Here is a 24,599-nt window from a genome sequence, read left to right on the forward strand (position 1 = left end):
AGGTGGGTAGTTCTACCAGCATCATACGTCGGCAGTCCAAGGCATATGTTTGAGATATTCTAGGACTCAATGGCTATAACTCGGTTCAACAACCATCCAGATATATTCCTCACCATGACTGCGAACCCGCATTGGGAGGAAGTTATTAAGGCCTTGCAGAAGAACGAAACTGCTACTGATCGACCGGAAGTGGTAGCCCGTGTGTTTGAACTAAAGCGAAAAGCCTTAATGAGAGAGATCAGAGACAAGGGTGTGCTTGGTATTGCTGTTGCACATGTTTACACAATCGAATTTCAGAAATGTGGTCTACCACATATGCACGCCCTTATATATCTTCGACATCAAGACAAAATTCGTGTGCCTACTCAGGTTGACCACATTGTTTGTGCTGAATTTCCTGATCCAGATACTGAACCTGAATTGTTCCACACTTTATCAAATGTATGGTTCATGGGCCGTGTGGCTTAAAAAATCCAAGTTGTCCATGTATGGTAAATAGGCGTTGCAAAAATCAGTATCCCCGTGCTTTCGAAAATGTTACGACCATGGATAAGACTGGATATCCTATCTACCGTCGTCGTGACACTGGCAAGAAATATAATGTTAGAGGGCATGAAGTTGATAATAGGGATGTTGTTCCATACAATCCTTATCTTTCTAAGATGTTTGATTGCCATATTAATGTCGAAGTTTGTGCCAGGATACGTTGTGTTAAATACATTCACAAGTACATATTCAAAGGACACGACAGGACAACAGTAGTGTTCAATGACTTGGATGAGATACCACAATATTTAGATGCACGATATATCGGGCCACCTAAAGCGGTTTGGAGGTTGTTCGGGTTTTCTCTTCACCAAGAGAAGCCGGCTGTTGTGAGATTAGCACTTCATCTCCCTGGAATGCACCGAGTGGTTTACAATCCTAATGAATCAACGGATGCTATTCTCTTAAGGGCTCAACAACAAAAGTCAACTCTAACTGCATTTTTCGAGCGGTGTGCTTCAGATCCTGATGCACGAGGGCTTACATATCAAGAATTTCCAGAACATTATGTTTGGAGTAATGTACTTTGCAAGTCCTAACTCTGGTGAGCGGTTTTATTTGCGGTTACTTCTAACTGTATGTTGTAAAAGGTCCGCAATCCTTTGATGATCTAAAGAGAATTGGGAATGTTCCTCCGCTTTGTACTTTCAAAGAAGCGTGTGTTATGCGTGGACTTCTTGAAGACGACAGTGAATGGGTGCAATGTTTACAAGAGGCTGCAATCATGCAAACTGGGTATCAACTTCGTCGACTTTTCTGTACTATTCTCACGGAGTGCAATCCGGTGCAACCCGAAGCCTTATGGAATGAATTTTGCAAAAGCATTTGTGATGACCTCCCATACAAGCTTCAAACCATGTTCTTCATTCCTCATCCTACAGATGCACAGGTACAAGATTATGGCTTATTTCTCCTAAATGATATTCTCTACGAGTCAGGTGGTAGAACTCTAGCTCATTTTCCTACAATGCCGCTCCCAATTAGAAATTGGAGCTTGGTTGTTGGGAACAGACTTATATGGGAGCAAAGGCAATTTCAATTTGATCCACACAATGAAGAGGCACACGCCAATGCCATCCACTTAAATGCTGAGCAACACTTTGCATATAGTGAAGTGAGTGATTCGATTAGCTCATAACAAATGGACTACTATTTTTTTCTTGAATGGAGCAGCCGGCACAGGAAAAACTTTTGTTTACAACACCATTGCTACTATGTGTCGTACTCAAGGACACATTGCAATTATGGTGGCTTCATCCGGAATAGCTTCTTTGCTATTGGTAGGTGGTCGGATTGCTCACTCAACCTTTTGCATCCCATTAGATATTATGGATAACTCTGTATGTGGGAAGCGTTCACCACAAGCTGAATTATTCAGACAAGCTAACCTAATCATATGGGATGAGGTCCCGATGCAAAACAAGTTCTGTTTGGAAGCTGTTGATCACACACTTTGTGATATTCGAGACAATGACAACCCATTCGGGGGGATTACTGTGGTTCTTGGTGGTGACTTCCGTCAATGCCTACCAGTTATACCCAGAGGGGCCCGAGAGCAAATTGTTCGTGCTTCCTTGCGATGCTTTTTTCTTTGGAATCACGTCAATGTTCTCACCACCGTACGAACATGAGATTAGAGCGTGGCACTTATGAGAATTTACTATTTGCAGAGTTCTTAACAAAGGTACAAACATTTCTTTCCTAATTTATAATATTCCTCTCTATTAGAATTCTCATAATATTCTATTTCACATTTTATGTCATCAGGTTGGAAACAATCCTGAAACGGTTATTGAGCTACCCTCAACGATCCATCATTGCACACATCTTCTTGGGACCTGATTTACTGCTACTTATCCTCATTTGGATGAAACTTCCATTTCACCCTACTATTTAATTGGACAATTCTTTCTGCGAGGAATGATGATGTCAATGCCATTAATGCGGCAGCTTTACGATGTTCCCGGGAGAAACTATGACTTTTCTAGTCACGACAAGTTGGATGAGGCGGATGCAAATAATCCAAGAAATATTAATCGATATCCAAATGAGTACCTAAACTCACTTGATCCCACGGTTACGCCACCACCATTTCGACTCAAGCTAAAAGAAGGTTGTCCAATAATGTTGCTGCGCAATATTGCCCCCAGAGATGGGTTATGCAATGGGACTCGCTTGATGGTGTTGCAATGTCAACCACACGTTATCTGGGCCAGAATTCTTACAGGTGAAAAATCGGGTAACCGTGTATTTATTCCAAGGATCTCTTTGTCACCATCCTCTTCAGATTTTCCTTTCAATATGACACGAAGACAATTTCCTATCCGTTTGGCTTATTCCATGACTATAAATAAATCACAAGGTCAATCTGTGAAGTTTGTGGGAATCGATCTTCAAACTGAAGTTTTCAGCCATGGCCAGTTATATGTGGCATTATCTAGGTGCACTTCCGTAGCCTAAATAAGTATTCTTTTACCTCCAAACGCTGAAAAACTTACTACAAATGTCGTATACCTTGAAGTCTTGCTTTAAGCATTTGTTAGGTCAGTGCATAAGTAGTTTCTTTTCCTTATTATTAGTTTTATTTTCTTTTCATGGTTGTTTACATTTACTTATTCAACAAGTCCATCTATTGGCACTCACTTTATTTAAAAACTTTACTTCCTGCAGTTGAATAGATATTCAATTTTTGTTCACACTAGCCAAGAGTCTTTCACAACCAGTTTTGCAACGTGGTCAGTTTCTATTTACTTTTACTATAACATCGCCTTCTGTCTTTGTTTCACTTTGAATATTTAGTTCCTATTTTCACTTTCTACTTACGCTCTTATTTAATGTTTTCCAAGTAGACATACAAGACAATTACTTAATTCTTCAATTAAGTGTTCTTCAGGCATGGGATTTACAACAGAGGTGCTGACCTTGGCAACTCAAATTAAGGTCCTCATGGGGTTTATGAACAAGTTTTGATCGTAAATAATGATATTTCTCCTCGGGGCATACTTTTTTGTGGGGTGCTCTTACGGCCCCTTTCTTTGTAATATTTTTTTGGCTTTCTCCTTAATGTACCCTCACTTTGGTGGAACATTGTTTTATCTATTACTCTATTATGCTTCTCATATCTTATTGATATATATGCTTGTATTAGTGTTGTTTTATGTTTAAGTACATTTAGAAGATGGACGAAATTTCGCATTTTCATATATCCATTTAATGCATTTATGGTGATACACTTGCTGGATTCAATCACGCGTTAATTGTATGCCCAGCCTTCTTCTGATATTCAAAATAGTGGGAGAGTCGCGATCGAGTCTCATGGCCCGTAGGCATGGGCATAACTGATAACTGATAACTAATAACATTGATTGATAGGTTCTATTTTCATTCATACCCACAATAGGTATGAACATTGATTGTTCATACCTACCCATGCTGAACATCAGCTATGAACATTGATTGTGGCTATGAAAACATGAACCCAAAACATATATGAACAATAACTGTTCATATCCCAAATTATGAACATTAGCTATGAACAATAGGTATGAACAAAACAGATATGAACAATAAATGTTCACACCCAAAACAGATATGAACATTGATTGTTCATACCCAAAACATATATGAACAATAAATGTTCATACCCAAAACATATATGAACAATAAATGTTCATACCCAAAACATATATGAACAATAAATGTTCATACCCAAAACATATAGCTTCCAGGATCTGCAAATTGGAGAGAGATGGTGACGTCGGGATACCACACCCAAAACACGCAGCCGCACAGGAACCATTGCCTTAGCTGTTGCACCACTGTCTAGCAGCTCTAAAACCGCGTCCTGACTTGTGCCTCCAGATATATTTTATTAACATCACTCAACGTCTCAACTGTCTGCTACTTCTTACGCTTGCAAACTTGACTTTCATTCACACTCTCTTTGGTTGCCCAAATGACAGTTGCAATCCCGTAATATAATGTTTACCTTGGTTGCTGGAGAGCATAATATCTTCCCTCTGTCATGGCGTATAGGTAAAAATTTTCAACTTTAACTTGCTCATCAAAGCCGTTCGAGTCAAAGGGCAAATTTTACTAGGAGTAGTACTCCGGAGTACACAAATTAAGTAACATTACAATCATGTGAGAAGGACAACAATATTGAGAATTTGACTTGTCTTTGGACCAAAAAGGTTCTTGTATTTTGAAAGGGATATTTTTTGAAATCTAAATGATACACTACTATCATAGTATCATCACGCGTAAATACGTGCTGTCAAACAATCAAAGTTTTATAAAACTTTTGCAGTGTTAGTGTGTTGCTCCGCCAGTCATTTGGGAAATTTATGCAATGATGATAATTAACCATGTTATCTTTTAGAATTTAGAGGATGTAACTACATTCAATCAACTAATTAAAACACTATACTGGCCTTAATATTGTGCACAAATATGAACATTGATTGTTCATACCCAAAACATATATGAACAATAAATGTTCATACCCAAAACAGACATGAACATTAATTGTTCATACCCAAAACATATATGAACAATAAATGTTCATACCCAAAATATATATGAACATTGATTGTTCATTTTTCGGGTCCGTAATGGTATGGGTTTTCAGAAATTCCAATATACATTACTGAATGTAGGATCTGAAGTCACTACTATTGACATTAAACATATACAATATGGTGCCTTCCCATAAACTCAATTTGACTAATGCAATTCTCCTTATCTTTAAAATGAATTTCAGTTTTCCACACTATGGTATATGGATATCATTATTCTAAAATAGCATTGAGATCTAATTGCTAACTTGGGTTTCAGGTTACCAACGCCATGCAGGCTCAACCAATGCTTCACGAAAATCTATCTGCTGTAGTTTCTCATTTTCTTAGTGTTGTCCAAACAATGCATCAACGTTGTGATTCATTGGTGGAGGTATTGTATCATTTGTATGTTAACTAAATAATCATCATTTGATTCTTTATTAATAGATTTAACATGCCGGTTCATAATTAATCAATCAGAGTTTGTTTCAATTCTGGATATACATAATTCATATTCTTCTGGAGGTCATGATGATCCCGGAGATGGTCAAATTCATCTTGGTTTGTTAGAGGTGAGTGAGTGTCTGCGGAGGCTGGGCATATGCTTCATTTTATACTGTAACATAATACTCTCTCTCCCTCTTTTCAGGTCATGGACTTCATTAATGATGCAGTTGCATCATTGAATGCTTTTGTTAACGCATACAACCCTGTAGCTGTATACTTTTCTTGTCCTGTTGAAATGAGGTAGCATGTTCATTTCCGAACCTTGGACATTGCATAATCTATTACTGCACTATAAATTCGGTAATCAATGAACCTCAAAAACACAGTATTAGGATAGTTTGCAAATAAAGTGCTCATATTTAACAAAAAGATAGCGATGTACCATGTCTTCATTCGGTTTCATCATTTGCCTTTTCCAATTTATTTTCTTTTTTTTAAGTATTGATCACTTAGCATTCTATGCATGTGTAATTAGACTTCTTCTTTTTTGGGTCATCCTCACAAGTTGGAAACATTTGCTTATTTTTTTTTATTATTGCCACAATTCCTTCTGTGTTTATCTCCTTAGTGCTTTAAACTGATAGACTATCTTTTCATGATGACTTTTATACTTACATGTGGCATAATGGTATTGCACTTAGTGTTATTTGTTTTGTTGTTGAAGCCATTGCAAAATTCTCTCTATTCTCTTTTTCTATTTTTTTTCCCTGGTTCATAATGACTAGTATGGAAGGGGTGACAAATATGCTTCTTTTTTTGTTCGCGATAAATGATCTAAAGTGGGCAATCGTGCCAAGGCATGGAGTTTGATCCAATCGGTGACACATACATTTTTGCCCATGGAATATGTCTACTGCCATGGTTGTCGAGGTGAAAACTAACACTTTACTGCTTTAGATCGTGAGATGACATCTTCTCGTCCATCACTCCCAGATTCACCGTCTTCATCCATGTTAGGTGCGTCATTGTTTTTGTGGATGGATACATGCTTAGCTACTTGGTTTGCTTCCTTGAACCATCATATACTTGCCTCCTTATTTACACTTCTGAAATTTTCACAGGCCAATGATTCCATTACTTGAGTCCAAAAATCATTTCAAGTTTCCATCAACAAAAATAATCAAGACTACCCACAACTCAAGATAAGTGATTAATGTCCACCAGCTAGAGGTTCATGCATGGATGGCTTGGTTGGGTTGTTGAAGAGGTTACTAATTGCATTCTTCACTCTCGATTTGGGAATAGTGTGTTCTCCGGTTCCAAGTTTCAACTCTCACGCCAATGTGCTTGAGATGGAAATTTCATCGCGAATGCTACAATCTCTTTATAGCCACATTTTGAATTTCTCATGATGATGATCCCGATGTCCCTTTGGTTTTGGTTCTTTGGATGTTAGAAGTCATTTTGTATGGTGCAATTTACCTGTATGGGAAATTTTCAGCGGATTGCTGCTTTGTCGTCATGAAAAGCTTCCTTAGTATTCATATTCACACATGCCTTAGTTTCCTTTGAAGAGGCACTATAATCTTTTATTATTTTTTTTTTATGGTGAAAAAAGCCTAGAATGAAGTTGGTTTTTGGTTTGAACTGTGAGACTTGACATGTTCTATTTTCATTCATACCCACAATAGGTATGAACAATCAGCTATGAACATTGATTGTGGCTATAAAAACATGAACCCAAAACAGATATGAACAATAACTGTTCATACCCCAAATTATGAACATTAGCTATGAACAATAGGTATGAACAAAATAGATATGAACAATAAACGTTCACACCCAAAATCAGATATATGAACATTGATTGTTTATACCTAAAACATATATGAACAATAAATGTTCATACCCAAAACAGACATGAACATTGATTGTTCATACCAAAAATACATATATGAACAATAAATATTCATACCCAAAATATATATAAACATTGATTGTTCATTTTTTGGGGTAGCGCCGCAGGCGCGTCGAGGTCTCGTGGGCCGTAGGCACGGGCATACCCTAGTGAGGAAACATGGGGGATCCCCTAGGGATGTAAAAAATAACTTTTCTTTCATGTTGCGAGCAAATGTGTTCTATAATGGGGCAGCAAGCCCAAGCCCTGTGTCTGTTACGATATCAGGAACACCACAAAAACTGAGACATGATCAGATTCCATCAAGGAATAGAGGCTCACCGGTGAAACGGAATTGGAATGGGACTGGGATCCTGGCGACACCACCAAGACGAAGAACACACGTGGAACAGTCCAATCGACAACGAGAACGATGGCAGGTGAGGAGATAGTCGAGGTTTGGCGATTGAAACGAGAATGGATATTTTCAAAAGGATGTGTCGGTGACCGTTGTTGGGTATGGGCAAGGGGCCCGATAATAAACAAGTCGGGGACATGGGCCAGACATTCAAGGCCCAACCCAAGAGGCACGAGAGGGACACATGGGCTCTACAAGTATGATAGGACCAAGCGAGGGGCCTTGGTGGTATGGAGCCCGAATATAGCAATCGAATCGGTCATGGATGTGGATGAGGTCATGGGTATAAAAAATGGTTCGATGGGAGACAAGATGGGTCTCCGGGTATGATCCGGCTTACGGAAGCAAGACATATAACCCAGACACGGAGTGTGTCTTGGGGAAAGTGGAAACAGGATACCTAGGCTTGGAGGATACTAGCTTGGGAAATGGAAAAGCTATAGGGAATGATTATACCTTGCCGAAAAATAGTTTTTCTTACCTTACCGAGGCAAATATCTCTCATCTTGATTATCAAAACTCAGATGGGACTAAGCGTGTTTTCAGCCAGTCTGGACCTGATAATCCTGGGTTTTGCTTCATTGGGCAACCAACACGAGGTAAAAGGGGTAGAGCTGTGGTGGCTCGAGGAGGAAAGCATAAAAGAGGTTTTTTCAGAGGTATTAGAAAAGAATCAAAAGAGGTTGGTGTGGGAAAGAAAAGGAAAAGAGTTTAGTGGTTCGAGAAACGACCAAAGAAAGAAAAAGGATGGGTGATAATGGATGGCGAAGGATCAGTTGGAGGCTGGCAGTACAGAAGTCCATGAGGGCAAAACTGGAAGCGGATGACCTCAGGGCTAGGGGTATGGGGAACTTGCTGATACCGGAGAATGCCCGAGTATACCCAATATCGAGTGGGTTTGTGGAGTCCAGTGTACCATCTGAAGGGTCGTTGGATTCTAGTGAGCCCTACGTGGATGAAGGAGGGATATCCCCACGAAGAAGGCATTCCCTCGGATGCTTTTACTGAGATGAAGAAGATGGGTATTCAACAAGTGAAGATGATGAAGTGGACCCATATAATGAAGAAGAGCAAGGTATGGTGGTGTATAATGGGAGCCATCAAGAGGGAGGTCTCCAGCGGCAATGCCCTCTCGTGATTTGGTCTATGAGTCGGGAGGATAGTGTCACACAACCCGACCTCGGCTTTTGATGATTCAACGGTGGGGGAATCTTCTCAACCCGACTTTTCGAAAGAGATGGAAAAGCAAGAAACCTAAGAAATCAAGGGGTGAGTGCAGTGGCTATGGTGGAAGTGCTAGAGTTAGAGGTAACAACAATGTGATTCAAACAACAGTGGGGGTCTGTGTAGTCCTCCCCCAGGGTTTGCGGCGGCTGTCCCCAAACAGCTGCCTCGACAGAAATGATAGAAGCCTGGAATTGCGGGGAATAGGTTCCTCCACGGCAATTCAAAATCTAAAGGATCTGGTGGTCTAGCTATGTTTTGGAAAGGAGTGCAGCTGGAGGTCCTTGGAGCCACGGCACACATCGGTTCTGAGGGAAACGAAGAACTGGCTGCTTTTGGGGCTTTGGCTTGGGATGGGGAAGGCAAGTTGGTGGAGGCAGCTACTCGTGATTTGAAATTTGCTAGTAGTAGTCTTGAGGAGGCTGAGTTGGTGGCAATGGAAGTGGCAGCAATGCTAGCAAGGACCACAGGCAGAACCTCTTTCCTTTTTGAAGGAGACTGTAGGCAGGTTGTGCAGTCTGCTTGAGAACTCCATGTAAATTAGAATACCTAAACTGGAAATTAGACTCTATTGATTGTATGATTTTGGGCTTGTGTCGACCTTTCACCTTTTGTAATTTTAATGCTCAAATGTTGAAGCTCATGATTTAGCTAGGTGGGCATCAAAGAACCTTGATGAGAGCCTGCTACGCTGAACATATGTTGAAATGTAGTACAATACCTTTGATGTATGAGTTATGGCATGTTTTCTACCGAAACAAAAAAAAAAATGATCACATTGCACTTTTTAGCTTTTTACTTTTTAGGATACACAAAAAGGCTCACACAAAAAAATCACACAAAATGATCACACATACTTTTTGGTTTTTTTGACGACTGTGATCTGATAGCCCATGCAACATGGTGGTTTGGATAGTAGTCACTATGGTTAATTCTCTAATTCATGTCTCTCTCTCTCTCGCTCGGAATGAAACGATTAACATCATGTTAGTTTAGATGGCGAGATTACTATTCTTAATCGTCGGATAGGCTCGGTCATAAATGAACAATATTTTTTGTCCTCCTTGTTGTATGTGATGGTGATGGTGATGGTGATGGTGTTGGTGGTGATACATGGTGTTAAACTAATAAAACAAGGCTAAATCATGGTGTTAAACTATGGTATGCTATCAAATCTGGGCCAAAACAAAAACAAATAATGCAAATAAAATAGATGGGATAACAAACAAATATGAGTAAACAAATAATAAATGAGGATAATAAATATAGAAAAATATAAGCTAAATATAAGCACTTAAGTTGGGAATGCGCAGTTAAATCGGTACTCGGTCACTACTCGTTTGAAGAGTGACTAGGTGTAATTGGTCGGGGATTAATCGACATTAATCGGGCGATTTTTCAAAACACTATATTTCTTTAACATCATAATGAAGCCAATTAAGAACTCAATCAATCAATAAACTGTTGGTTTTTTCCCTCACATGAGGAGGAAAGGAAAGGATTTCATTATGCGTGGAAATGTTTGAGCGCTACCCGCGCTCAGATTGGCCTTGACCAAGGCACGACCCGCGCCCATGCCGTGGAAGACTTCCAGTACTTTCAGCGCGACACGCGCTCAGTTTGTTCTTGCCCGAGGCGCGACCCGTGCCCAAGTCTATTTTCATAAGAAATTTGGGACTGCGAGTTTGCAATAAGAGTTAGAGTTTTTGGCAAAACCTAACACCAAGAAAACACAAAGTCGAGAAAAACAAAAAAGTCGAGAAAACCAATCTTGAAAGCTATCAAGATTGAGAAAGAACCTTTACAGAGAGACAACCCTGTAAAGAGATAAGAGTGATCTAGTAAGGTTAGAGACTGAAAGGAGAGATTGTAATCTTCCTTTCCACTTTATAAAGAACTAGCTCTTGTGGAAGTAGGCACCATTGGCCGAACCACGGTATATCTTTGTGTTGTGGTTTGCTTTTCTTTTACATTATTATTATTTGTTGTTAATAGTTGTTTTTTAGCGAAATTTGGGCATGTTAGTATAGGTTGTAGTTGATATTTAGAATTTGTCTGGAGTTGAATTGTGTTCAAATACAAGTTATCTGTGTAGTGGGGGAATCGATTGGTATTGGTATAAACCCCAACAAGTGGTATCAAAACACTCAATCAGCTAAAATAAATAAAGAGGACTGAAGTGTTGATTGATCGGCAAAATGTCGAGTTAGATGTTTAACAGGGGAATAGTCAAGTGAGCGGAGCGAACGATCTGGGCAGAAGGGGGGGTTATGCGGACAAAAATGAAATTGGTTGGTTTTTGTCTGTCTGTCCTCACCTATCCCTCTCTCTCTCTTCCTCTCCCTCTCCCTCTCAACCAAACCCTAACTCTCTCTCTCCCCCCCCATAAACCCATCTCTCCCTCTCTGTTCTCCACCCTCCGCTCACGCCCCAACTGCTTAGCAGTTATCTAGTTGAGTGAGCGGAGGCCGAAACGATCTTAGCGAAAGGAGGGTATCGCGGAAAAAACCAAATTGGTTGGTTTATGTGCAATGCAATGCATCCTCAACCTCTCTCTCATTTTTTCTTTCCCCCAATACCCTTTCTCTTCTTCTCCCCAATACCCTTTCTCCTTCCCCCCGACTCTCTCTCTCCCCAGCTCAGCTCCTCCCCCCATTGCCATGCGGTATACTAGTACAATTACTTTCGGCTAATTAGCACGTATTTAATCGGGAGTTGGAGACTTAGTCCAAACGGTGTGGCCATATTGTTGGGGATTTTTCTAAGTCCAAATCCCAAACGACATGGCCACATCGTTTTGGACTAGTCTAGACGGTGTGGCCATGTCGTTTGGGATTTGAACTTTGAAAAAATATAAAGTTCTGATTTTTGGGCTCTTGACCGGTGTGGGTACATCGTTTGGACTAAGTCCCAAACGGTGTGTCCAAGTCGTTTGGGACTTAGTCCAAATGACCTAGCCGGGTCGTTTAAATTTGGGGTTTTCGAATTCAACATTTTGGGACCAATGGCACACTTGTCGTCAGTGGCCGAGGCGAACGATTTTAGCTATCTTGAGACAAAAACCAACTTGGTTTGGTTTACGTTTCCTCAATCTTCTCTCTTATTTTTTTTTCCCAAATACCTTTCTCCTTCACCCATCTCTTCTCTCTCCCACCCCCCAACTCTCTCTCTCCTCCAACTTTTCCCCAACCCCACAGATATATAGGAATTGTTTTTTTTTTTTAATTTTTGGGACCAATGGCACACTTGTAATAATTGTTTTTTTTTTGCAATGACCACAATATAAGTCCGTCGATGCCAGGACCGAATGCATTACAACCAGCGTTCTCAAACTCAAATTCCCCTCGCTTTCGACTCAACTTTCCAAGAACTCCTCCCTCAACTACTCTCTCCCTAAACTATTCCAAGGTAACCCACAATTCTTTCTCGTTCTCCTCAATAATGATCCGCACACCGGTTGAAGTGCATTTTGACAAAGACAACTACCTTATCTCCACACTTCACTCCTCTCTTTCTTCTTGTCTCACTAGATAAAAACTAGATCTCTTTGAAGAAGAGCCTACGGTTCCTCCTCCTCAATGGTTGAATACCCCGAGTTGAAACTCCCCAAGGTATATATGCAATTTTAAAGTGAAAGTTTTAGTTTTTAGATTTTTTTGTGATTTGAGATGATGGAGTACAGATAATTTTGATTGTTAGCATTTACGGCGTGTCATTTGTCTAGGATCGATAATTAGTAATCCGTTGGTCATCAAATGTGAAAGGTAAAGAAAACTTGAATGGATTAATTTTCGAATGGATTAATTTTCCAATGGGCCGTTGGATGGTTTTTGCCATTAAATAAGCATATGAGTTTGTCGAATTACCCTACATCTCTACGCACCATAGATTTAGCCTAATTTTCCAACATATGGTTAAAACAAGCATGTTTTGAATTCATCGTGTTGCACAAACACAATTAAAATTTGAGTCTCGTGATGGTTCATCTAATTGTGTAATTTACTACAAGTGACTAATTGTATAATTTACTACAAGGTTAATGAATGTTTTACGCTTTCTATAGATATATTTGAAGTTTCTTGGTGCACACTACTTTCTTCTGATTACTCTGTCCAACTTATAATTGAGTTCAATGAAATATATACAAATTTATACACTAAGTTGTTCTGAACAATGTTTAGGTCCCCTTAAAGTATTAACCTCATTGAGACTAGATAAACAAAACTAAGGGACCCTTAAGGCCTTAAATGATGTTTGATGTATTTTGTCTCCTTCTCCTTCAAAAGGTTCTTGCGGCCATTCTTTGAGTCTCGTGATGGTTCATCTTCTTTGTATAATACCTTAGTTAGTATTTTAGATTCTCATCGCTCACCTGTCATGTGGAATGTAGTATGTACCTGACCTTGAAATAATTGGTGATCCTAATAAATGAGTGAAGTTCTTGGTACTATCTTGATGCGAAAGAGACAAGCGATTAATGCGTGGTAGGAGGAGCCATGTTACATACCAAGAACTTCACTCATTTATTAGGATCACCAATTATTATTCAAGGTCAGGTACATACTACATTCCTATTGATCGTTCATGAGACAAGCGATTAATGCGTGGTAGGAGCCATGTTACATGCCGGTTTGTAGTCGATGGATACAATATGTGTGTGTGCTTGAACAGACAAAAAGCTGTTAAATTTTGTAATCTCTATTGATGTAGGTGCTTGTTAAATCTCCATGGATAGAGTGCCAATAAATAGATCACATTTGTATATGCGGGGATGACCACATTTCTTCCTTACTCTTGGCTGGAGAGGTAACTATCCTCAAATAATTAATCTTATTATTAGTTTTTTAGTATTTTCAGATTGTTAATTTATTTTAGAATCAGTAACTCTTCTAATTGACTAACAACCTAGACCAATTGTGCGCACACACGACCACAATTTGAAACTAAAGCTATGGGAGCTGTCGAAGACCCAAGAGGAGATGATCGAAGATATGGGCTTCAAGCAGCTGAGGAACATTGGGCATTTTCAAGCAGATAAACACCTTGTATCTGCTTTAGTAGATCGTTGGAGGCGGAGACCAATTCTTTTCATTTTCCTGCTTTCGAGATGACCATTACGCTTGAAGATGTAGCGTATATACTGGGCTTAAATGTGTTTGGGAAAGCGGTGGTCGGAAATCAAATTATGCGCAAGTCGAGCATGTAAAAATATTTGGGTGCACAACCTCCAAAGACAATGATCATGAGGGAAGAGTGTTAAACTATGTTGGTTGACACAGACATTTTCCACAGTTCAAGCTGGTTTAAATGTTGACGAAAGACAACGCACAATAGCGTATGTGCTCTTCCTAATTGGAAGCACAGTTTTTTCAGAGCCCGGAGGCCATAATGTACAAACTAAGTACCTACCTCTCCTTGCAAATACGCTCAAGTGTGGTCAGTATGCTTGGGGCAGTGCTGTTCTTGCATTCCTATTCAACGCACTTTGGAGGGCGTCACTTTGTGAAACCAAACATGCATGGTCGAAGAAGTAATTGCATTGTTTCAAATCTGTGTGGCTCTTCTACTCTGTTGTCGGTAGGTATTTTTGGTTCCAAACTTAATCGTTTTAATTATTAACTGTGTATTGATGAATTGTTGTTCCCTAATGAAAATTTGGTTGTAGTCGTGGTTTTACGAGAGGTTTAGCAAATGGCAACCGAGGCGTCAACCAGCGATTGTATTCCCTGCTGCTTGCCGATGGAACAACTCCTTAAACCGACCTTGCAAGCACACATACGGATTTTTGAGTGAGGAGTTGGACAAACTTTGGGAAGATCAGGTTAGTTGTGTGTTTGATTCTCAATTCAACTTTTTAGTGGTCATGTGAAAAAGTAGTTAATAATACCAGTCATATTATATATATCTAACATGAAGCCATCCTTTATGATTATGAGTCGGGTATTCTTGAATTTGAAATAAATGTATACGTTAAATATAAACTAACGTGTATTTCATTAGGTAATTTGGCTGCCGTGGGATTCATGGGGGGATGCTCCTAAGTTAGCCCTGGATTCTTCTTGTATTCAACCCTTGTCTACATGGTTGATCCACTTTGACATCCTCGAGAGGTTTATGCCTGAGATGTTTTGAGGCGATATGGGTTACAACAACACATACCGCCTAGCCCACTTAGATGGAACCGGAAAGCAAAAGGAGCTGATATGACGGCCGCATGCACAGAGTGGGATCAGTGGCGGTTGTGGGACTGTGTCGAGGCGGAAGTAAGATTTTCTGCGGCAACACAGGCAGCGTATCTTGAATGGTATGAGATTCATAGTGTCACTCACATCAGACCATTGTCTAGTCGCGAGTCATTGCTAAAGGATAGACTAAACGAACAGGTGATACTTTTATAAATCTGCGAGTTTGTTTGCTTCCGGTACTTCTTTACTAATTTATTCAATAACTAATTGGTTATGCAAAATCGGCGCTTAATAGTACTTAATGTTGTGGTCAGTGCAAAATATCCATAGCATGTTCTGCTGTGTTCAAATTTGTAGAAGTAGTACATGTTGTGGAAATATATGCCTTTGTGAGCAATAGTAAATAATCTCTTAAAACCTCTGCACTTTGTGTTCATCGTCAAATTGAATGCCTCATGATTTATTCATTTGCCTTATTGCCCGCAGATCTATTGATTTTGTATTGATTGAATGCCATGATTTCTTTTACACGACCTCTGATTAATCAAACTTGATCATTCATGACTTAAGGGTTTAAGTCGTTGAGGGGTCAATTTATATATATATATATATATATATATATATATATTTTTATTATTTTTTTTTTTTATTTTTTTTTTTTATTTTTTTTTTAATTTTTATTTATGGTATTAACTTGATCATGCATACACATTATGGGCAATGGGCCTAGGCAGTAGGCCATATAATATGGCATAAATCAGGTTATATATGTAGTAATTGTGAATGCATAATGCCATGCTTTTGTGATTTTATAAAAAAAATTGGATTTTGTATCTTTATAAAGCTTGAACTTTGGCACTTTTATAGTTAACCTTAACTACTTATGTGAGTTTTTCTTGTCCTATGGTTTATACCTTGCATATGTGTCAAGTCCCAATATCTTTGTAACTAACACTACTTATGCTTTCTAATAGAGTAATCGTTGTTTTCGCCTAGCGAGAATGCTTGAACCTGTTTTTCAGCAAATCCCTGGTGTCATTATCCCTCAAGAGTTGAGAGACTTGCACAATGAAATATTAAGAGATGCGGCAGAAGGCGTGACGGTTGAAGAAAGTGGTTTGCAAACGGACCATCTGGAAGTGGATCCTTATGCGGCACCCACTTATTCCTCCCCAACTAGTGGTAGTGACACTGATGGATAGGCTGAAACCAACCGTCACCCAAAAACTTCCATGCGGTCACCACTTGAGCATGTCCATCTTCCTCAAGGTAAATGCAGTTGTGCATTAAACATGTTCTGTCCATTTCTAATGCATCTGATATTTTTGTGTAGATAGCAATAATAAAAACAAATCGATTGCAAGAGAAGCAGTTCAGGGGGATAGTGGAATGGGTTTGTTGAGTGAGCATGGTGCTAGAAGGTCATATAGTGGTAGAGACTCAGAAGAAGACACTGATGAAGCTGGAAATGGTCAGTATCACTTTTCAGTTGTCAATACTTGTGTATATAACATGTTTGTCTATAACAATCCCTTTTCTTATATAGATGTTCCATTGAAGAAAGGAACTACAAAAACCCAAAGTAGAGGTGATCCAGGAAAGATTGCCACCGTCGAGGGAAATGAAAGGCTCGGTGAGCAAAGTTTGGCTGCTTGTACTAAAGGTAAGTTTTTTTTTTTTACCTAATTCTTACTTTGTCAGTTGCATATTGTTTACTCTTTTTTTGTTGTATGCGTCACGGATGCAGTGTCGGGTTTGGTCACGGTATATAGGGAGTCATACGATGAGGTCGATCGTCTGAAATTGTTTCAAGGAGTGATTGTCATATAGATAGTCTTATCATATATATAGATAATGTCTTAAAAGATTGTTTTGGCGACACAATTTTGTTTCGACTCCTGACTCCTGAGGTTTTATTTCTTGCAGTTTTGCAATGTATATACTTGGGAAAACTGTCATACTCTTGTTTGTTATTGTTGGTTGTGTGTGCTGACTTCAAGTTGAACCCATATTGCTCAAGTCGAAATTCTTAAACCATGTTGAGTCATGTGGGGTTAGGATAGCTGTTATGAATTATGACCATGTTGAGGCTTACACAATTCTTTGGCATGGCGATCCAACTCATTGAGCGAATGGCGAACTATTTACTTTGAATGCAGTAAGAATGTAGTTAGTTAAATTTCTTATAAGTCTCACTCATAAGGAATTGTGTCATTGTGATTTTTTTTGTACGTCGTTTCATGGCTTATTTTATTAGTCTTTCTCCGCGGAAGTCCATCTATTGCGGGATCCTCACAAGAAGTAGTGCAAGAGCAACAACCATCGGACCTCTGATTGAAATTGGACCCACATTGAAGCCACCCGATGGCGGAGTAAGTAGTTGTAAAAAGCGGTCTTTGCTTGTTGCTTTAGAAGAAACCACGTCTATCTACTTCTTCACCAATTGTTGGCGAGAATAACCGGATCAAAGAAGGGTTTCTTCATGTATCCGGGTGAAGCGAGGGAGCAACAACGAAGTGGTAGGGGAGAAAAACAAGAAGAAAAGGATTTCTCTTGAGAAGAATAAGAAAGAGGTCAATGTTATTGATCTCGATGATTTCACTTTCGTTAGTCGGCGGGAAGTGAGGTTGAAAAAGCTAAAACGATCAAAATGCTTGAGATATATCGGGGGCGATGGCCAGAGAAAAGATTAACGCAATGCTATAAAAACATTTTCAAGAGCACAATATTATGGGAGGACAAAGAAGGAGAAAGTTGTTTGGCGGGAGTGGAGCTTGAGCGGTTCTTTGCATAGTAATATGCTCTCGAGCAACGTAAGTTATTACCTAAATTCTCAATCATACACTCTGTAATTCAACATTTTACTAAGTACACAACTTTTTCTTTTATTTTATTTTTTTTTCAGTTAGTCAATGAGATGCGGAAGTTATGTTGAAAATAACCCAAGAACCGAAATCAAATGCTCGTGTTTTAGTTCTTGGGCATTACGTAAGAACATCAAACTCAATTCCACATACTTATAGTTTATGAGGGCAATATATAGTCTATAACACCTGACATCTAATATTACAGTTTTTTTTTTTTTTCCCATAGAGATATATATCACACGGCGAAAGATCGAGAAGTTAAGAGAAAAGTGTTTTAAGCGCTTGGTGACGAGAAGGTTGGAAATGATGGCCAAAGACCATAGCGAGGTGCATCATGTGCTCTTCCCTATCGTTGTGGATAGCCACTTCACACTATTGGAGCTAGATTTGAGTCTAGCAATGAATTGGAAATTCTACAACTCCATCAAAGCAAGAGGAAATCCAAATAATTGCCCACAGTACAAAGTTTCACTGCAAATGGTAAACAATGAAAATAGAATAACACGTGTAATATGTCTTCCATAACCAAATTTATTAGTTAGCTCCTTCAATCTAATATTAAGCTTAATATTTATACGTGTATTTTCTCATTCAATAGAAGGCAAAGGTTTAGGAAGAAGTTGCAAACACTCAGTTGGAACCTCCACATCATGATCAGAATCTACGAAAAGCCATATCGATTGTTGATTGCCCACAACAACCTTCGGATTCGTAAGTACTAAGAACTATTTCATTTCATCCCAAGATATAAAGTTTTGTGCTGAATACTACTAGTATTTGGTTTGTTTGTGTTTTAGTCTAGTGGTACTTGTTGTGCAACGGAAGTCTAGTGGTACTTGTTGTACTAAAACAATGTTCCCTTATATAGTGTGGGTACATATGCGAGGTCTAAGTTTTGTCGACCATGACATTATAAAAGCCATACTTCAATGTTATGTCACTTCAGCAGGCCACTTTTCTCATTGGAACTGAAACACGAACAGGACATAATTCTGCATGTATGTTGCCAACATGTCATATTTTTCATTTGGATTTGTTAGGCTCTGTAATGCGAAACAGATTCAAACATATGTCGCCAACAAGTGGCATACTCTAACGATCTTGTGGTAAGGACTTACAAGATATTAAGATTCATAGTTATCAAATGTATATCATTATCATATATCGTTTTCCATTCTTAAATTTCTTAGCCTCATAATTATAATAGAAAAATCCAAATTTATCTTTGCTATAAAGTGTGACATACATCGGTTTGAATTCATTAACTTATTACTACGTGGCGGAAAAAGGTAAATAAGCGAATATTCAATAACGAGTTATATCATGCAAGTTATTGAACCTATTTTGTAACCTAGTTAGGAGCAAGGTTGAAGGAGGATCCTATTGGGGGCCTTGAGAATTGAGGTTCGAGTGGGTGCAACACGTGTGGTTGGTATACAAGGATCACGTAACTAAGTGTCAGCGACCTTTGTCAAAAATCGACAACGCCCCCTTAGTTTTTCTAGTATTAGTTTATTTTAATTTCTTACCAATTAATGTTGTCATGTAGTTCAGTAGTTAATAGTTTATCCCCTCAATAGTTTATATTTAATTATTTAGAAAATAAAATTAATGGTTATTTTGAGTTCTACTATTGGTAGGAAGTTGTTTTCTACCAGTTTACCTAGTTGAATTCAAGTCTTAGACAACACATTAAAAGGAGACTAAGCTTTGAAAACGTACACAATTTGTTGATCATTAATAGTATTTTTTGTGCCCCTCTCCCATTCAATTACCTTATTTAACTTAGTTGAAGTGTTCTTCACTTCTGCTATGTGAAATGACACCATTGCTCAAGGGTTGGTGGAGTTTCTCATGAAAATGGGCAACTAGGTAACTTTATGATCAAACCATTGAAGTTTAGGGGCCTGAATGGCATGTCATGGGCTCACCAAAGTTGTAGATCAAAAGTTGACATGGTAGAGTTGAATTCATTGCTTTTGAGATGCTTTCGGCAGGTTTAGGGGCCCAAATTGGTTAAGATGATTTTGATTATTCTTACGAGTCTAAAGTAAGAACTCTTTTCATATTTTAGAAGAATATATCATTTGATGAGTCATTTGTGGCTGTATATTAGTTTTTTTGTTATCGATTTGGACTATTGAAACTTTAGCTTCATCCATGGTGGCTTGGTCATGCAAGATAGAAGGAAACTTGAATGGTGATAGTCTTTATATATATATATTCTTTGTGTTTAGTTTGGCTTTTAGGTGGGATATTCTTATATCCTTTTATATTCTTATATCCTTTATATTATATGTATGCAGCGTGTATTAACTTGCATTTCAAATCAAGCGTGTGTATGTACATACACATGTCATATATTCTGAGTATCTTAGAGAATTTATTAGAAATCTTGAGTTTCTTCGATATTAGAAAATCTTGAGTATCCGCAGTATCTTAGAAATCGTCATAGTATCCGCGAGTATCGTCATAGTATCAGAAATTTATTAGAAAATCGTCATAGTATGACAAAGTATCTTCTACTAAAAATTCTCATAAATTCTCGAGAAGATATCGAGAAAGAAGCTTTCTAGTCAAGGATATTTTACTTTCGGGATGACTATATTCTTCAAAGTTACCCGTCCCCCAAATTGCATGTCAATACCGAAATTTCGATGGAATTAGCATGATGTCATCTGTAAGTTCTTACTTAATGTCATGACTATAATTTCCCAAGTTATGGAATGGTGCTTTCAGGTCTTGGTGGTAAACTATTTCTTGTCGACCAACTCTTGTAGGTGAACCTTATTTAGTTCGTTACCTTCTCTTCAAATGTAATCCTTTGGGCAATTTCGGTGGCAAACCAATTTCCGGGATCTTTATCAATACTCGGAAATTTCTTAAACAAGTGGAAATTATAAAGAGCTCAAGATTGGGTCATCCAAATTTCAAGTCTCATCGGGTTGAAGTGAATAAAATTGGTGCGCGCCACTTTCGAAATTGCTGAATGGATTACATTTGAAGAGAAGGTAATTGAGCGAAATAAGGTTCACCTACATGAGTTGGTCAACAAGAATTAAGAACCACCAAGACTTGAAAGCACCGTTGCATAACTTGAGAAATAATAGTCGATGACATTAAGTATGAACTTATAGATGACATAATGCTAATTCCATCGGGTTTGCATTTCGGTATCGATAGGCAATTTGGGGAACGGGTAACTTCCTCGAGAATATAACCATCATCGAGTAAAATATCCTTTACAAGATAGTTTTTTTTTTCTGGTTTCTTCCTAGTATCTTCTGAATTTCTGAGTAGATAATGTGTGATAGATAATGTACACATGTTCGATTTGAAATGCAAGTTAATACACTGCGTCGTGTATAATTCATGGTGGTTTGGTCAAGCAAGCTAGAAGGAATGGATGGTGATTGTCATCTTAGCTTTATATGGATCATACTGTTATTGTTAGAGATGTTTAAGAACTAGTTCATTTCATCGCATACAGATAAAGTTAGGATACTAATAATATTTTCCATGTAACGGGGGTGGGTATGGCGTATTTATTTGTGTGTAGGATTATTATCGCGAAAAATTGCCAATTGTAAAGAGCTCAATAAGAGTAGCTTCACTCCACAGAAAATGTTGAAACATCGTGCAAAGATGGCTATGAAGATTTTGAAATGTAATGAATCATTGTGGTGTTAAAATGAGTCTTTGATAGACATGATACTAAGATTTGGTGGAAGTATGGGTTCATGTAAGCTAAGAAGATTAAAGTGAATTATATGGTGTTGATGTGATGATAGTGGTGGCTGGGAGGGTGTTATCCTAATTGACTAGGTCTGATGTATTAGGCGGGGCTTGTAATCCCATGTGCGTGGTTAAACTAAAGCTGTCTGGATGATGGCTTGAATCCCTCAATGGATGTATGCAATCAAGGCTTCTTTTCATTTCATGTCTGATGCATGAGTCTCTGTTGGGTTTGGTTTTTTGGTAAATGGTGGTACAATTGATGTAGGGAGGATTGATTGCAGCGGTTTAGCATTAAGTTAACATAAAAGTCATATACATGATGATTGATTGATTATAGGTTTTCATGGATTTTCATGGCTTAGAACATGCGGAGATGTCTCAATAGTAACAGAATTGAATTTCAATTGGGACATATAGTTGCCATGGAATCTATTTGATTATGCATTGATTAAACATCTTTCTTTAGTTTCCAAGTCTTGAAGAAGCTTACAATCTTCTGGATTTGCATCGGCTACTTCAAACTCAGATTGTAACTTTGTCACCTGATTATTTACATTGCCAAAATACTTGATGAAGAGAAACACTCATCTGTTTATGAAGAGAAACACTACGCCAATGTAACATTGCTTTGGCGTAAAACTCCACAAATGTCAGCCTTCCAGACGCTTCATCGATCTTGTAATCCTGGCAACTTTAGGAGTGGAATTTGACTCTTCAACACCAAGCTTCTGCTTATTCTCCTTCTTTTGTTTGCCAACGTCAACTACATCTCTTTGTAGTTGCTGCACCAAGGGTCCTTCTTGCTGAAAATCTGATGCCCCTTACCTTTGTCGTTGCACTTTTGCTTGTGTTTCCTTGACAATTGTGGAATTAGGCAATGGAGTTTGGATGCCTCGAGAACATCGATATATGTGAAAAACAATAAAATACAATTAAGAACACTATATTGTCTTTAGATATATTGTCAAAATATATCGGATGTTCTCTAATATACGAAATAACAAATTGAACTATTTAAGTAAAGAACAAATTCACGATCAACCCGAATCTCAAGCGGCCGAAATATAGATATAGGGAAGGGATCGGTTTACTCACTTTTCGTTACTCTAAATAGGCGTGTCGGATCAATTAATCTAATGGCTAGTTTTTTGCTTAGGTGGACAGCCATGTACTTTGTTCAAAGGAATATGACTTTGAGCTTGAGTCGAGAACTCAAGAGCCGAAACTAGTAATGAGTTAAGGACAATCATGGGTCCCATTTCTTCTCTCTCCTTCCTTTCCTTTGTTGTTCATACTTTCAGTGTTCATAGTCCACTAGGAGTTTGAGCACTGAATGTTCATACTATTGTTGGACTATGAACATTCAGTGTTCATACTCTTAGTGTACTATAAACATTGAATGTTCATACTCTTGTTGGACTATGAACAATCAGTGTTCATACTCCTAGTTGACTAAGAACATAGAATGTTCATACTCTTGTTGGACTATGAACAATCAGTGTTCATACACTATGAACACTGAATGTTCATACTCTAGTGGACTATGAACAATCGGTGTTCATACTCTATGGACTATGAACACTGAATGTTCATACTCTTAGTCTTTCAGTCCTTCTCAGTTTCACCCACTGAACTTAGGAAAATCATGTGACAATGACAAGTGAAGATGGAAAAGGAATACTCACCATCTTGGCTGGTTGGTTGAATTCTTGGTAGCACCGTCTCTGTCAGATCTTGCACAAAGTCCACATAAATATGAACGAGCCCATCTTCGTGAGGAGCCGAATTGGCAAAGAACTCTATCACCGCGTCGTCAGTCTCTAGTGTAATTTTCATGCCCCTAACCAGCCAACAAATAGTAACATTTTCATCAGAGGGACATTTAATAACTTCTCGTATCCAATTAAACAACTTCACTCTTGTCATTTCATTAAGCTGCATCTCTGGAGAATCAACAACTTGACCACCATTGTACACCCACACTTTCATCCCTCTCATCTTTTTACCAACCCAAATCCCTCCATAATGGGCCCTAATGGATTTGCTATCAAGATGAGTGGCGAAAGTGCCACCAGTTAGAGCATCATCATCACTGTCATCTTCAGCCTCTCCATCCGTGTCACTGCCACTATCGGAGCTTGTATAAGTTGATACCAATCCAGGATTAGTTGTAGTCAGGTCACATTGCTCGCTACTCGTACGTGGGTTTTGCTGTATTGAGGAATATTTTAATATCTCCGCAAGCATCGAACGAACCTTATTGTGGAGAGGGATTTCTTGATCCGCGAGTATTTAGCAGTATTGTTTCAACCAACTTTGCAAACTGAACAGAGCACTCCCTCTGCAAGAAAGACGAAACTTACAATAACCTATTAATGATTACATCAATTATAGAACTAACCATAAGTAAACAAAAATAACGAGACTATTGTAATGACACGTCCATCATAGATTGACAACAATAGGGCATGGGTAGGTCACCACCGGACTATTTATTTGAACACCAATTTTAAATTTTTTTTCAAGTCATTCGTCACATCATAGTAGAAGTTGGGGTATAAAGCAAACTAATAGATTCACAAAAAATCACCTCTCGATGCCATCTATCCATGAACAACAACTCGCCAAAAGCCAGTGGTGTAACTCGAGTCAAACAGTGATCCAGGTACCAATCCAGATACACTTCACTCGTATCCTGAGGGTAGTCTACTACGTGTT

At 38.6% G+C, this 24,599-nt stretch overlaps 1 protein-coding gene across 1 annotated transcript; it reads left to right on the top strand.

The window, feature by feature from the left end:
• Positions 1 to 545: 545 nt before the first annotated feature.
• LOC147514295 (uncharacterized) lies at positions 546 to 1,684 on the top strand. The gene is made up of 2 exons (XM_086586172.1): positions 546 to 1,062; positions 1,137 to 1,684. The coding sequence occupies exons 1-2, from the start codon at positions 546 to 548 to the stop codon at positions 1,682 to 1,684; spliced, it is 1,065 nt and encodes a 354-aa protein (XP_086442298.1).
• The last annotated feature ends 22,915 nt before the right edge of the window (positions 1,685 to 24,599 follow it).

This window comes from Coptis chinensis, chromosome 2, assembly GCF_015680905.1.
Source record: "Coptis chinensis isolate HL-2020 chromosome 2, ASM1568090v1, whole genome shotgun sequence".
NCBI classification, from domain to species: domain Eukaryota; kingdom Viridiplantae; phylum Streptophyta; class Magnoliopsida; order Ranunculales; family Ranunculaceae; genus Coptis; species Coptis chinensis.

What these genes read in the sequence shown, in the direction of transcription:
- LOC147514295 (XM_086586172.1), top strand. Translation starts at nt 546, where the DNA reads ATGGATAAGACTGGATATCCTATCTACCGTCGTCGTGACACTGGCAAG. An exon ending in TCCAGAACATTATGTTTGGA is followed by an intron (nt 1,063 to 1,136) that starts GTAATGTACTTT and finishes ATGTTGTAAAAG; the next exon opens with GTCCGCAATCCTTTGATGAT.